Source organism: Typopeltis vanoorti, chromosome 19 (genome assembly GCF_054136105.1).
Source record: "Typopeltis vanoorti isolate ZY-2024b chromosome 19, IOZ_Tvanoo_1.0, whole genome shotgun sequence".
NCBI classification, from domain to species: Eukaryota; Metazoa; Arthropoda; class Arachnida; order Uropygi; family Thelyphonidae; genus Typopeltis; species Typopeltis vanoorti.
In genome coordinates, this window is record NC_143567.1 from 26,296,440 (window position 1) to 26,312,911 (window position 16,472).

Genomic DNA, 16,472 nt, shown 5'->3' on the forward strand with positions numbered 1-16,472 from the left:
ATCATGGAAACTAATTGTATTCTCAATGAAGAACCTACAGAACAAGTAAAATATTTCATTGAAACACAATTTTTAGTAAAGATGACATATTAAATATGATAAGATAAACAGACTAAGCAAAGCTAGTATGATGAGCAACCAGATGAAAATAGTTATATGGAATATGAGAGAAAGAAATTAGCCAAACTAGCATATACAAGTAAGAGTTGAAATTAATTTTCTGAGAATTATGTTAAAAATAATAGCTGATCAAAGACTAGAGACAATAGATATGAGAACATATGAGAAGAGCTAATCTTAAGTGGTATGGTCACTTAAACAGAACTCGAGGAAAGATTAACAAAACAGATGTTTGATGCCAAGATGACATGAAGAAGACTAAGGAAGACCAAAATCTATGTGGACTGATGTATCAGAAGTGCCCCTAGAAAAAAAAAAAAAAAAATTTTAACCAGACTAGAACAGAAGATGATGTACTTTTGTACATCTTGGAAGATGTACAAAAGCTGAGCAAGTGTTATAATGTAGTGAAACACATCAATTTTTCATCACTTTATTACCTAATGATAACACCAGATGGCATGATACATCACACCATTTGAAAATGGTGACTTTTGATGGTGCAGAGCGAGCACGCCATGTATTTTGGTTTCAGGAAACGAAGTCTGTAACACAAGTTCAGAAGAATTTCAGCATGCAATACAGCAAAGAACCTCCTAGTAGGCACACAATCTACACGTGGCACAAGAATTTTGTGAAACAGATGATCACAATATCATCTGTTTTCCACATCTGTTCTGCATAATCTAAGGTCAAAGGGAAGGCTGTGTACTTCTGATGCTGTTGTGGAAGAAGTTTGGGAAAGTTTCCTGAGAAGCCCTGGAAAGTCAACCAGATGGGCGTCTCATCAAATTGGAATTCCATGTGACTGCGTGGCATGTTTTACAACAGCATCTACATTTAAGGCCCTACAAATTTATCCTCGTACAACATTTAAAGAAAGATGATAAGAAGATATGCCACGATTTATGTACAGAAATTATCAGTATAGAACAAAATCAGGACTTTTTGGACATGATCAGTTTCAGTAACGAGTGCACTTTTCATATAAGTGGGCAAGTAAACACTCACAACTGCAGAATTTAGGAAAGCAAAAATCCACACGGCATCGTAGAACAGGTTCGTGGCACCCTAAAGGGTAATGTTTTGTTGCACCATAAGCAAGAAAAAAGTGTATGAACCCTTCTTTTTTTCAGAGTCTACCATTACTGGTGGTGTGTATCTGGACATGCTACAAGGGTACCTAATACCACAATTAGACAACGATGACCACGATGGACAAATACTTCCAACAAGACGGAGCACCTCCTAATTACCTGACAGATGTAAGGTCATACCTTGACACCCGTTTCCAGGAAGATGGATTGGCAGAGGAGTGCCTGTAGCATGGCCACTACATTCCCTTGGCCTTACATCATTACATTTTTTTTTGTGGGGCTTTGAAAAAGATCGAGTGTTTGTACCACCACTACCAGCCAATTTGGATGAGCTGCATCTTTAAAACATTTAAGCTGTTGACGGGTTATTATCATATTAACACCGAGGAGATTTTTCCTATGGTAGAACAAGGGAAAGGAACAAGGACAAGAAGCCATCCCTGGAATTAAGTTTTTTGCATGGAGAGTGGCAGGAGCATGGAATGCATTGCCTGAAAGGGTGACAAATGTGCAGACTGTTGGTGATTTTAAGGAGTAGTATGATAGATTTTGTGTTCACTACTGTTGACCTCCTGCAATGACTCTTGTGACTCCATGGGGTCAGGAAAATAATAATAATAATAAAAACTTATGGCATTTAAAGGAAGGGAATCAAGAAACAAAATAGTTTTGAATAATGCTCCACAAGAAACAGTTAATAATTTAAATTGAATTCTTATAGCTAATATTAGTTATACTGGAGAAATGGATCCAACATATAAAATTAATAAATCCACCAAAATTGATGGCATGATAAATTTTAAGCCACAGTTGGGAGGGGGAGGGGGGAAGGAATAAACCAATGAAAAATAATGTCAACAGAAATAATTGTCTGTTGACATTATTTTATGAATATGTTAAATATGGTATGGTATTTAAACTACACCAAACTAGAGTGGAAAAGAAACAAGTTTTTACAAAAACAATAAACAATAGATAATTATAGAAATAAAAGAATTTAACATATGAATATGAGTGTCACTAAACAGATTACAATAAATAATAGTGTGTGTGTGTGTGTGTGTGTGTGTGTGTGTGTGTGTGTGTGTGTGTGTGTGTGTGTGTGTGTGTGTGTGTGTGTGTGTGTGTGTGTGTGTGTGTGTGTGTGTGTGTGAGAGAGAGAGAGAGAGAGAGAGCCAAAAGAAATAGAGGAAGATCTTTAAAGAGATGGTGCGAGACCAGGACAGGACACAAAGCCCAACCTGTGAAAAGAAAACAACATTAAAAACAGTTTAAACATAGGTAACTATTCTTAACATCCAAAAGAAATAAGACTCAGTCAGAGCACAAAACAAAGAAGCAAGTCAAACACAAACTAAACCACAGAGAAGATATTACAGATTAATTCTTAACAGTGCCAGCTTAACATGGTAAGCAGGCTATGCATCGCATTAGGGTGCCTACTTAGGGGTACTGATGTGAGTAGAAAAAATAAAATAAAAACACATTTTAATATTAATAAAGGGTGCTCAATTTAAAATTGCATCGGGGCACCAGGACCCCTAGAGACAGCACTTATTCTTAACAATTCAGATGGTTTGGATACCTCCAGAGAATATCTTTTCAGAGATTCCCATACATAGCCTTGGGTGGAATCATTAGAGGAAGATGTTTAAGAGGGAAATCAAAAGGAACTTGGTTACAGTCTTTGAGAGAAAGGCTGCAATTATCAAGCTTCAGAGAATGAGATGACAAAAATGAGTCATAGAGTCAGATGGCAAAGATTTGTTCATATGGTACTAAGCCTGTTATATGGCAGATGAAGTCAGTTAACCAAACCTTTAGTTAAATGAACAAGAAATCTATTTCCTGACAACTATAATTGAGAGATCACTGTATATATATATATAATATATTATAATCAATATGATATGTTAAATTGTAATAAATAGACTAACATGTACCTGTGGTTTACTAATGTTCCATATTTGAATAGTTCCATCTCCACTAGCAGTTATAACTGTATCTTCATTCACTTCACTCCATGTAACATCAAATAATCCATCCTTCCATTCATATACTCCCATAGGATTAATAGTGCCTTCTGGTGTATGCTGGAGAAGAAAGAGTTTTCCAATTCCTGAAAACATTGACAATTAATTAAAAACTATTATATTTTAATAAAACAAGATTTCATATATTAATAAAGCATTACTGGTTCTTCACCCCCCCCCCAAAAAAGCTAACTAAATATACCTAATAATAGAAAACAAAATTCATAGATGTCTACACACACATATCCTTGAAAATATTGGTAGGACATATCCTACCAATATTTGTAGTTGAAAAGGCTAAAGAAGTGATTAAAAAAAATTCTGCAGAGATTTAGGTTTTGTCCCTTTTAATCTGAAATTACTGGTTAAAACTGGGAAATTCATTAGTACCTAATTAGTGTTCAATGAAATCATAGAAATGATCACTGATTCAACTAAATCAGTGATCATTCCTAATATGAATTTTGAATATATTCTGAATACTTATGGCATTATGCAAGATGAACTAGTAATGTTAGCACTACATTCTAGCTGATCACACACACACACACACACACAGCTGAAGTCTTCCATCTGTGGCTAAATGATACAAGTCAACCAAATTATCTTTGCATCTTGGTGCGATTTATCCTACTATCAGAACATAATAAATTTAGTTTAATTATTTATCCAAGTGTGAGCAAACAAAGTTTGCACCTGAAAATATCTTCAGGACTGGGGTAAGGTAGTAAAACACTGGCAACTCGTAGCAAAGGTGGACCAAGTGGACTAACATCACTCCTATCCCAGTATCTCCCATAATGCAAAACACATCTCCTTGCGGATATGTATAATGTTATACATTAAGGAAAGGGCCACTACCCAGACTAGTTTCGACCTTTATTGAGGTCTCTTCAGTGGGAGCCAGGCCCAGAAGTAGAGATACCAAGCAGAAGCAATAGCGAGGTCATCTTTACCTACAGGAGTTGCCAAAGGTGTGCCACCTTTTTATTAAATTACTCTGGATTTAGAGAAAGATGTTGAAAGTTTATTTTTCACTTGGTTAAACTATAATAAATTTAGTTTAATCCTTTATCTAAGTGTGAGCAAACAAAATTTGCACCTGAAAATATCTTCAGGACTGGGGTAAGGTAGTACAACACCGGGCAACTCATAGCAAAGGTGGACTAAGTGGACTAACTCCTGAAGATATTTTCAGGTTCAAACTTTTTTTGCTCACACAAACTAAGGATTAAGCTAAATTTATATAGTCTAACCAAGTGAAAAATAAACTTTAAACACCTTTCTCTAATCCAGAGTAATTTAATAAAAAAGTATCTCCACTTCTGGGCCTGGCTCCCACTGAAGAGACCTCAATAAAGGTCGAAACTAGTCTGGGTAGTGGCCCTTCCCTTAATGCATAACATTATACGTATCCGCAAGTAGATGTGTTTTGCATTATGGGAGATACTGGGATAGGAGTGATGTTAGTCCATTTGGTCCACCTTTGCTACGAGTTTCCCGGTGTTGTACTACCTTACCCCAGTCCTGAAGATATTTTCAGGCGCAAACTTTGTTTGCTCACACTTGGATAAAGGATTAAACTAAATTTATTATAGTTTAACCAAGTGAAAAACAAACTTTTAACCTACTATTGGTACCTTTTCTGAAAATAATAAACTGTGTTAACCACAAATATGAAATCATTAGTCAAGTTAACTATTAAGCAATATATGATAAGGCTATCTAACAAAGATTATGTTAAATAGTTGTCTTGAGTAACTGAGTAAATAGCATCTCCACCTTGCAATCAGCAGGCTGTGGCTAAATTGGTATATGATCATATACCATTAATTGGTATATGATTGCCACCTTGATACCGAAATCTTAACATGACAAGAAATAAAATAGTTCTATTTGGTGAGAAATAAGAAAAAACTGTGTTTTGCTAGAACTAAAACTGACAAAGTTATCTGATCCCTATTGAAGAATGGTTTGAAGATCAGAGCTGATGGTAATGGAGGCTGGTGCTCTGTAAATTGTAGTATTCTGACAGCAACTGAAGTAGGTCAATGATATACAGGGGGAAGGAGGGCAAGTAAAAGATCAGAGCCTTGTGGAGCCACGGCATTAGTTGCATAGTAGGGAGGATAAGGAGCCATCCACCATGATATGTCGCATACATCCAAGGCCATACTTACACTTTTCCGGAGACAGGCAGAGCCCGAGGCACTAGAGTGCTCTAGGGGCCTCTCCCTCATTGTTTGAGGGCCCTAATTTTTCAGGGATCCCAGTTATAACCCTGTGCATCTGTACATAAGTACAGCCCTGCATACATCAAGTCAGAAAGCTAGCAACCCAGCTGCAGAAGTCATGGAACAAGCTAAATGATGGGAGCTTATTTAAGAGACCTAATATGTCAAACCAAGTTAAAGGCCCTGAAGATGTCAAGTGTAACTATTTGAGATTTACCATACTTTTCCATGGTATTAGTCCAAATACTCTCAAACTTGGTGAGTATTCTAACCAGATCATGGAGAAGATTTTGACAATAAAAAAATTAGTTTGAAAATGACTGATAAGGGAAATATAGCCCTATGAGTGAGAAAAAGAGAATAAATTTATGCATATTGCATGAGCCAGTGGCAACCGATGAAAATTTTAAGTGGGAGTGCTGCATGTACAAAATAAGAAAAATAATTCATTTTTTCCTAATCAGTAACCAATTTATTAATAAATAAATTTACATATTAAAAAATTGCTTTATTAAAAATATTATTTGAAAATAATATATATACACACACACACTAGGGGCTCCACCCCCAACACCTACGGTGCCCCCCCCCCCCCTGGAGTTCTGGGCTGGTAGGCCGGTTCTCCTTGAATTCTGATGACTCGAATTTTGAAAACTCAAAGGGGGTTTCCTCCACCCACCCACCCATTGCCTATGGCGCCCAACCCTCTGAGTTTCGGACTGGTAGGCTGGTTCTTCTTGAATTCTGATGACTCGAATTTTGAAGACTCTGCACTCAGGGTAGCCCCTGAGTTTTAAAACGTTTCAAATAACTTGACAAAAAACGTGACAAAAAAGTTACAAAAAAAAAGCTTATCATTTTATATTATAGAGCAGATATATATATTTGAAGTTAATATATAATATATTAAAAATATTATTTGAAAATAATTTTTAATATTATATATTAAATTTAATATTAATAAAATTTTCAATAATATTTTTGCATCATCGGATTCACTTGCTACGTGCAGTGACAAGTGGAAATGAATATCGGCAAGTATGGCCACAACTGACCGAACATAATAATTCCGACACTGCGTTAGATAGCAATGCATTTGTTTCGTGTAATGAAAATTTTTCATGTAACAATAATTGAAAAAATATAATTCTTTTCATATTTTCAACAGTGACACGCGTCATAATTCAGCCTTATATCAATAATAAATAATTATATGTTATTTTAACAGAATAAAATAAGATTTACCAAAAATATTTTACGCCCACCACAAACACACACCAATAATAAAAGTTTCGTATCTCACAGAAATAACACACGCAAGCACAATTTATCTGTAGCAACACTGCTCATTGAGCAGTGTCAGATTCACTTGTTAAGTGCAGCGACAAGTGCAAACAAATATCGGCGAGTCTAGTTGCAATTGGCCGAACATGATAATTTTGACACTGCGTTAGATCACAGTGGATTTATTTTGTAATCTAAAGCTTTAATCGAACAATTCCAATTATTAACTATTTAATCAATGTCGAAACATAAGCTACAACCTTTAACATGTTGTATTATATTTATATAATGTTGTAAGCATTGTTATTATTTATAAACACAAACAAAATTTAATTTTTTCATGCAGTGTAACAGTGCTTATGTACAAGAGCCACTGACATGAGCCATAAGGCAGTATAAATAAAGGAACAAGAATGATTTCAGAGCCATTTGACTTACACAGTGGACTTACACATTCAAAGACGTTTGGAATGTATCTTGCTTGTGAAGTATTTCTATAGGAATTGGGAAAATGCTGCAGCAGCACTTCATGAGTACAGAACACCTAAAGACTTTGTGAAAGTCACGATGACACCAAATGCAGTGTGATGCATGGTCAGTGGAATTGAAGAGACAGGCAGTTTGACAACCCAACAAGGAAGAGGGCATAAATCTGAAATTCCACAAAAGACTGAAGATGTTGCAATTGTAGTTGTTGAGTAGTCAAATGAGAATGCTATAGGTTCATGCGGTGCACATACCATAGCAAAACAATTAGATTTGCTATAGTATGGGCATGATAGTATGCAGAATTTTGCTTAAATCATTGGAAAATGATTTAAGCTTAAACCACAATTCTGTAGGATGTTCCTTGTCCACCTCCATGCATGTTACCCATATGAACTCAGCCATAGCCAAGAGTTGCAAACAGAAGATACTAGTCTGAGAAATGTTGAGTTGATATTTCTAGCATGCATGGAGGTGGACAAGGAACATTCTACAGAATTGTGGTTGAACAAAACAGTGTTGTTGTAAAGAGGATAATCAGACCTGACAAAATCAGATGTTTTGTCCTTCTTGTGGAAGGATCTGCAAGATGTAACATAGGAAGTTAAGGTAAACTGTAGTTGTAGATGTCAGTTGAAGTTAAGTATGAAGAAAAGGTTGAGTATGGATACCTGTAAGTGGGTAGGGCATGCCACTGATATTAGTATTGACACTCTGATGTTGGTAAAATTGATGTAGATGTAGAAGTTTTTTTACATGGATATTTTTTACACAGGATTTTTTGGTTGTTTTGCTGGGGATTTTCTTTTTCGTTTTTGATAATTTTTGAATTTATTGTTGTTTCTGTGGGAGATTTTACTTTAACAGCAGTGACTATAATTTTTTATGCAAACTTTCACAGTAGTGGAACATTGAGAAAATCCATAGATCAGTGGATGTGACAGGAGTGAAGGACTTGCAAATATGACTCTCACAAAGGAAGTGCTCAGATCCAACCCAAGCATAGCATCAGCAGTGTCCCTTGCAAGTTGCTGTATCCAGCTCTCTCCAATCACAACCTTTCAACAGCAGGATTATTTGACAGTTGATTAGAAAGCTTTCCAATGAGTTGAAGTTTGGTCCTGTGTATTATCTAAGCCAGCCTGAAGAAACCATTGCACTGCGATACCAGCAAAAGAAGGAGGTGCTGGCTCTCTACTTAATTATAGCATGAAAAGCACATCCAGCAATGCCATCACACATGCACTACATGTGGAGAAAAAAGAGTGAGGACAGAAACTGGAGATCCTACTCAGCAGACAGAGTAAGGTCTCTAGTCCTAATGATGAAATTTATTTACTATCTAGAGTTAGTGATGCACTTTTATTCTAAAACCTATGGTAAACACCAAGAGCTTGCTTTATTATTTAACATATGCAAATCCCACCCATAAAAGGTTGTAAATAAACCAACAGTATGTTAATATTAGTACTACAGGAAAGTTAAGAAGGATTAGATAACCCAGAAATCGTATTTTAAAGACCAAACCATAAAAGCATGTTTTAAAGGAAACTTTCTTAATTTAAGCAAATAAAATACTCAAATCCTATTAGTATATTAATAAATTAATCCCACCCATGAAAGGTTGGAAGTGTAAAGTACATAAGTAGTGTGGGCAAGTCATATTAAATAAAGTTTGAACCCTGCTCTTTGAACCCATTCTTTTTCTGTCTTCAATAAGCAGAGTGATAAAATTACATGAGCTAATGAAAATCATGTGCCACCTAATAACTTTCATAAACATCCATACCACAGCAGGATTCAAACTGAAAACCTGATGATGGCAACAGAGATCCTATCATTCTGTCATCTCAGCTGAAATTATTGTAAATGTGATTAGTTTTAATTATTAAAGAGGCCATGGTAAGCACCTAAAAACATTAATTTAATAATTTAATGTTTTTCCTAAATCAATAAGCAGAGCTTACTAAACTGACTGTTGCAGTTCAGTAGTCAGAGTAAGTGTAGGAGAGAGAGAGAGAGAGAGAGAGAGAGAGAGTTGGCAGAACGTTTTAAGTTAGTTTGAAGATACAATTAAAATAGGGGATAGACCTAATCCTGAGATTTGCCAAAGCTAATGTAGTGGTTTTGTTACCGAATATTCGTTATTAATATATAGGCTGACAAATGCAATGTCAGAAAGGAAATTAGTTAATTTTTCTCATGAAGAATGGTGAATGAATGGAATGAGTGGCTAAGTAAGCAACTGGTGGCTTGATGCTCGTTGACTTTAAAGAACGATATTTAAGTATAGATAAAGCTAGGATAGATCACCCACAAGTCTTAGACCTCTATCATTGTCCGATTAATAATAATAAATTATTAGAGTAAACGAGAAATGGTCAATAAAGAGAAACAAATGTGAATAATAATCGATATTCAAATTAATCTATTAAGATAATTTAGTACCTAAATATTCCATTATATAGATTTGGAAAAATGTCTGTATACCAACCTGCTATACCATAATGTTGGCATGCTGCACAAGCTAAAATTTGTGGATGAAAAGGAGAAAACTTTACACCATACCCATGACAGCCAGGCGTACGAAAAACAGACGGGTACATCTTGCAGTCAGTCACAAGACGGTGACCAGTAAGAAGTTAATTTTGATGGCTCACTACTAGAAAGCCACGTAAATGAGAAATTACTAAACATAAGAGTGTAGAAAATGGAAGATAAGTATATACCGTTATTTCCTTAAAATCAGATATATGCTCCATTATTTCATTACATTTTTTTTTTTTCAGTATCGCTTTCGTACGTTTGTTTACAATGCTTATACTGCCCTCTAACGAGAACGGAAGGAGAAGGTTATATAAACATAGAATTATCTACACGAATAGGAATAATAGCAAAATTTAATACCTTCAATAATTACGGAAAATGATATTTCTTGCTCTGCATTTTATATATTCATGCAGGTTTACCTAATTACTCTGCTTCTGTAATAGACTGACAATGAAGTTGGATAACAGGAACAGCTACACGGATTTTTCAATGCAGAATTTTGCAAAGATTTTGCAAAATATACTAAAGTAAATCAGAAGCGATATGAAGCTAGTGGCATGGAGTGATAGAAAGCTAGTAACATAGATAAGAGGATCGCTAGCAGACAGACAGACAGACATTAAAGAATAATATAGAGTGAATAGAGCCTCCGTAGCTCAGTCAGGAAGCTCTTTAGTCGGAAAGACCTGGGTTCTATTCCCGTTAGCGACGTGAGGAACCTTTATCTGATGTCTTTCGACTAAAGGTGACTTAACCGGTCTCATACGGAGGTAGGGCTTTATTCACCCGAAAACTTGCGTGTTTCGCTCCCCTCAGAACAAGCAAAACCGATCCCGTGAACACACACACACACACACACACACATTCATAAGACGCTCCTGAAATAAGCTGTAGTATTCAGTAGGATTTTCGGTTCCAAATGTCCACACGGTAAAAAGTGTGGGTCTTCTCGTCAGAGTAAACCATAACAGGATATGATGAATAGAATCAAAGAGAAGACATGTGGACAGTGGTGTGCTATAGTTGCTCCAGTGCTGTTTAATTTTTATATTAATGATATTAGGGATAATCTGAATAGTGCTCGCCAGTTATTTGTTAATGATGTATATGAGAGAGGGAAGTTGTTCCCTTTCTCTAAAACATTCGCATGGGGATCATTATGCTCAGATTTGGCCTGCATGAGCTCCATGAGAATGAAGACGTTATGGAAATGATTTAGAAGCAGGTAACTATGATGATGTCAAGCCTATAAAATGCTTCGTATGAAGATATGTGAGTTAAAGAAGTTACTAATCGATAGGAGTGAGGAGGATATGAAAGAGATCCATAAGTTTCTGGATTCTGTAGATTAGAAAGTTGATTAGGTAGTTTTGACTGCATTGTCAACGAATAAGTTTAAAACAGAGGTGTTGTAGGAGGTGTTGTGTGAATAATAAAATCGTAAATAGAATTCTTCGTTCTCTCTAACTTCATCTCTACAAACGACGGTGTTTCATTATAGGTTTATGACCGTCTGCTATTCAACTAAAAATGAGTTAACCTGGTCTCATAGGTAGATTTAGCCAGTCGTGGAAGGGGTTTTCCTCACGAAATATTAGATTTATCTTCTCTCAAAACAAGAAAACCGTCCAGAAGGACACAAGCAATTTACAGACATAGGACAGTATGAGAATAAGGATCAACCACCCTATCCGTTCGAATATGGTTTCGAAAGCTTGCATGGTCTATGCATTAGCACAAAACACGTTGACTTCTGTCTGTTCGGTGTTTCAAAAATATTTCAGTAAATTGTACGTTTTTTTTGTTGCGAAGTTGTTGAAAAAGAGTGTCGTGTTATATATATATATATATGCTCGATTCTCTTTTTATGCGTATCTTTTTTATGCTGTTTTGAAGTTATGCGGTGCATATTTTTATGCAAATTTGGGAGTTTCCCCGTCGTACATAATGTACAATGTGTTGCAGCACATTCTGGCATAACGTGAGTAAGGTGTTCACAGTGAGTATCCTTGAAGTTTAATTTTGTATGCGTGTAAGTGTTCTACTTTTCATTATCGTAAGTCTAAATTTTGCTAATTTTTATTTTAAAGATTTAATTTGGCTCAAATGAGAAAAAACAAAAACAAATAAAAGTAATATCTTTGGAAATGAAAATTGCAATTTTAGATCGCATAGCAAAAGGAGAGGGATCCACGGCGATTGGTAAACATTTTACTTTAGGCGAATCTACTAAAAGAGCAATTAAAAAGAATGAAGTCGCAATAAGAAAATCTGTCATTTCTGGCACAAAACTAAGTGCCAAACTATCATCGTACTCAAGAGATGCTTTATTAGAAAACGTGGAACGAGCGCTCGTAATTTGGATTGAAGAATTAACTCAAAGGAGAATTCCTATAAGTGGTTATTTAATTAAACAAAAACTCTTCGGTTTTATGAACAGATGAAGCAATTGGAGCCATCTACTTCCACTTCCCACTAATGCAAAGGATGACTAATCGGGTTTTTAAAAAGGAATGCACTTCATAACGTGAAGATTACAGGCGAGGTTGGGGCAGCAGACGAAGAAGCAGCCAAAAAGTTTCAAGAGAAGTTAGCCAAAATTATTGAAGATGATGGATGTTGTCCCGATCAAGTGTTCAACGCTGACGAAACGGGGTTGTTTTGGAAGAAAATGCCTAGTCGGACTTACATTGCAAAGTCTGAGAAAAAAGGCGGGTTTGAAGCAAGCAAAGATCGAGTAACGTTGTTACTTTGTAGCAATGCATCAGGGGATCGAATGTTGAAACCCCTCCTATTAAATCGATCTCTAAGACCATGTGCTCTGAAAGGCAAAGATCTTAAACAGCTACGGTACATTGGATGGCTAATACAAATGCCTGGGTAACAATTGCTATATTTATTGAATGGTTTAATAATTGCTTTGTACCAGAAGTGGAAACATATATGAAGCAAAAAGTTCTCGATTTTAAAGTTTTATTAATTGTTGAAAATGCACCAAGTCATCCGCATTTAGAACATCCAAATGTGCAGGTAGTGGTTTTTCCACCCAATACAACAAGCATTATTCAGCCATTAAGGCATAATTGCTACTTTCAAAAAATATTACGTTAAGCACATTTTTCAATTTATATTGGATAAACCAGAAAATGAATCATTAACAGTAACTGACGTGTGAAAAAAAAATTCTATTTTGAACTGTTTAAATCATGTTGTATCTGGTATCGTTGAAATAAGACCACAAACTTTAAATGCCTGCTGGAAAGCAGCTTGGCCTGGATGTGTTGCAAACATTGTAACCATTCAAACATCTACATTATCAGCTGAAATCATTACTTTGACACATGAAAATGTTGGAAAAGGTTTTGATACATTTAGCCAGCATGATGTGGACGAATTGCTTGTGGATAACACCTTAAGTGATGATGATATTACTGGATATCGATTAAATTTAGATATCGTCGAAGATCCAGAAAACGATAGTGAAGCGGAAGAAAAATCTGTCCCCCCCCCCCTCACTGCAAATATTATTAGAGGTCTTGAACTGTGCAATAAATTGGAAAATCATTTTCTTGTTAATAACACCAATTCAAAACGAGCCTTTAAATTCCAACGTGAGCTGAAGAACTGTATGTCTGGGTATCGCGAGATGAATAAAAAATTATTAAAATTATCATCGCAAAGTATAATCACTGATTACATTGTCAGAAAAAAAATTCAACACAGAATGAGGGTGAAGCTAATTCTGTTTGTGAAAAATCATTGCCTTTACCATACAGATCTCAGGAGCTAACTGTCTCTTCTGGTGATGAAAGTGATTTCGCACCAGTTCGCAAGCGTTGCCAAATATTGTCTAATAGCGATGATAATTCTGATGAAAAAATATGAAAGAAATTGTTCCTTTTCAATAAAATTAAATGAATAAAGCTTTAAAACAAACTTAAGCATCCTATTTTCTTGAATTTTTATAAACTTTTTTTATGCAATTTTAGGTTTATTTCAATTCATTGCTTCGGTTTTATGGGGTTTTAGAAAAGTATGGAACGTATCCCTGATTTTTCAAAGTAAGTTAGGCCTTTTTTGTGCTATTTTTTATATGCGGTTTTCTGTGGAACGTATCTACCGCATAAAAAGAGACCCGCCTGTATATATATATATATATATATATATATATATATATATATATATATATATATATATACAGGCGGGTCTCTTTTCGATATCTTAAAGAAACAGATATCACCTGTTTCTTTAAGATATCGCTATTTCTTTTGAAGTCTAGTCTATTATATCCATCTGTTTTGCGCATGAATCTCATTTCCGAGCTTATTAATCTTTTTCTATCTACTTGGTTATGGTCCAGGCTTCTGAACCATATGTTATTAAATAATGGATTCTTATTCTTGTTTTTGTGTGTGTGTGTGTGTGTGTGTGTGTGTGTGTGTGTGTGTGTGTGTGTGTGTGTGTGTGTGTGTGTGTGTGTGTGTGTGTGTGTGTGTGTGTGTGTGTGTGTGTGTGTGTGTGTGTGTGTGTGTGTGTGTGTGTGTGTGTGTGTGTGTGTTAATTTTTTTACAGACTAAAATTAGACTTTAGCAGGGTAGATATTAAATTTGAAAACAGAAAGAGTACTGTAGAATAGAGTGTTGTAGAATACATATTTCTAGTTGTTTCAAGAACAGCTCCAAACATGAAGATCAACTTCCTACTAAGAAAACTGTAATAAGGCAGGAAAAGTATACGCCTTTGTTAGTGTGAGATTCTTTATTGGGGCTAACCGATAGGGGACATTACTACTCGACATCGTAGTATACGATGGAAGTGCTGGAACAATATCTCAGATTAGAACGCGAGTTCTTATTCATGAAAATTCCAAAGGCAGTTGTATGACCACACATCAGCACCAGCCTCCTAGTATCTAACAATAAATCAATGGTCCGCTTTATTGCATGCTTTGCACCAGGGTCGGCTCGTGCATAGGCACTACGGAACTGCAGCATCCCCAATTTTTCTCGATATATAAATTATAATTTTATTATAATTTTTATCATCAATAGTCCTATACAATTCTCTTATTTTGTATAAAAAATAATAAAAATCTATCTTGTAGCATTTAGGAGGGCGAAGGACGCTAACAGCACTGTATTTAGCACAGTGTCATATTGCTATGCGCGCAAGCATATGCACGTCATAGTGAGATGCGAGCTATTAACGTAATGCAGCACTGTCTGTCTCGCAGTTCCACTGTTGTTTATATGCAGTTTGCGCCAGTAGTAGAGTGTTCGTAGTGCTTATCGTGTTTACTCCGTCTCTTTAAATATTTGGACATTACGCTTAAAGGATTTAATTATAATGTCCAAAAATTGTAAATCCATTCCTTTAATTACAATTAAAGGAAGGGATTTTAATTTTAAGTAATTTTGAATTATACCAAACTGTATAATTTTATCGATAATAAACAATATTTTTTCATGTTAATTTTTTTTTTTAATTTTTACCATAATTTTGATATTTTATCCAAACACGTATTTAGTTTATTTTAATTTTAAGTATAATTTTATGTGGATGTTTATTACTCAATGAACACCAGAATAACTATGGATGTAGTGGCAAAATGCAAACGAATATTTTTTGTTTTTGTTTTTAACTAAAGGATATATATATATATATATATATATATAAACTATTTTTGTTTCACACAGATGGCGTTATTGGTTAGAATTTGTGTAGATGAAGCGTCGTTCTTATTTATATCGAAATTGATTATTTTGTATTTTAATTTAAATCATTTCAAATTCCTGGTCTTAATATAATACACCTATTTGCTAAACGTGCTAAGCTTTTGAAGTAATGAAATTGGTTGTTATGACAACACAGCTGTCATAACAACCAATTACATGTTATCTATGACTGTGAATGTGATTTTAAAAATTCCATTGTCATGGCTGACTTCGGGATTGTTTAAGGACAGCTTGGAGCGATAGGCGAGGAGAATACTTCGGGGTCTTTTCCTCAAGAGAAAAATATATCTGCCGTCAAAAAAAAAAAAAAAAGTTCGATTCTTTAACCATCTCGGTTGAGAGTAACTGATTAACATTCTACAACTTCCCTATTATTTTTTTTCTCATATCATTTAATGAATTATTTATTTCAATTCATATTATTGTTTACAGTTTTTCAGTGAAACTGATACACTGTTCCACACACACTCAAAAAAAAAAAAAAAAACGTGGGATGCCTCTTTGTTTTGTACGTTTTACTCCTTTTAATGTATTTTATACAGACACGTTCACAACTGTAAACAAAGTGACACGCCACCAACAATCGAAATCAAAACGCGATCTATTAGTATTTTAGGTGCCCTCCCTCGATGAGTTCTTGGACTCTCTGTCGGTGTCACGTATAATAATAATAATCTTTTTGGCCGGCCTGGTTAGTCGCGTGGTCAGCGTCTGCGCTTTCCAGCCAAAAGAAGACTCCGGGTTCGAATCCCGCCGTGGGCATGGATGTTTGTGATTGTCTGTGGAAATACAAGTGATGGTCGGTAGCTGGCGTTGGTGTAGTTGGTGATGGAATGGTAGAGACGGAGTTGTAGAGCAGGTGCCCTCCCTCGATGAGTCCTTGGACTCCCTGGAGGTGTCAAATAATAATAATAATAATTTTAATAGAGTTGA

At 35.4% G+C, this 16,472-nt stretch overlaps 1 protein-coding gene across 2 annotated transcripts in view; it reads right to left on the bottom strand.

Annotated features, from left to right (window-relative positions):
• Positions 1-10,077, bottom strand: part of LOC150095928 (peroxisomal targeting signal 2 receptor-like) — a 110,698-nt gene extending 100,621 nt beyond the window's left edge. Inside the window, exons 1-2 of one of the 2 annotated variants that reach the window (XM_090409155.1) lie at positions 9,749-10,077; positions 3,161-3,336 (exon numbers count right to left, since the gene is read on the bottom strand). In XM_090409155.1, the coding sequence (XP_090265281.1) occupies positions 3,161-3,336; positions 9,749-9,860 (288 nt within the window). In that variant the 5' untranslated portion in view covers positions 9,861-10,077. Of the gene's footprint in view, positions 1-3,154; positions 3,337-9,748 lie in introns of both variants that reach the window. The other variant, XM_090409154.1, reaches the window with a different exon arrangement.
• Between the last annotated feature and the right edge of the window lie 6,395 nt (positions 10,078-16,472).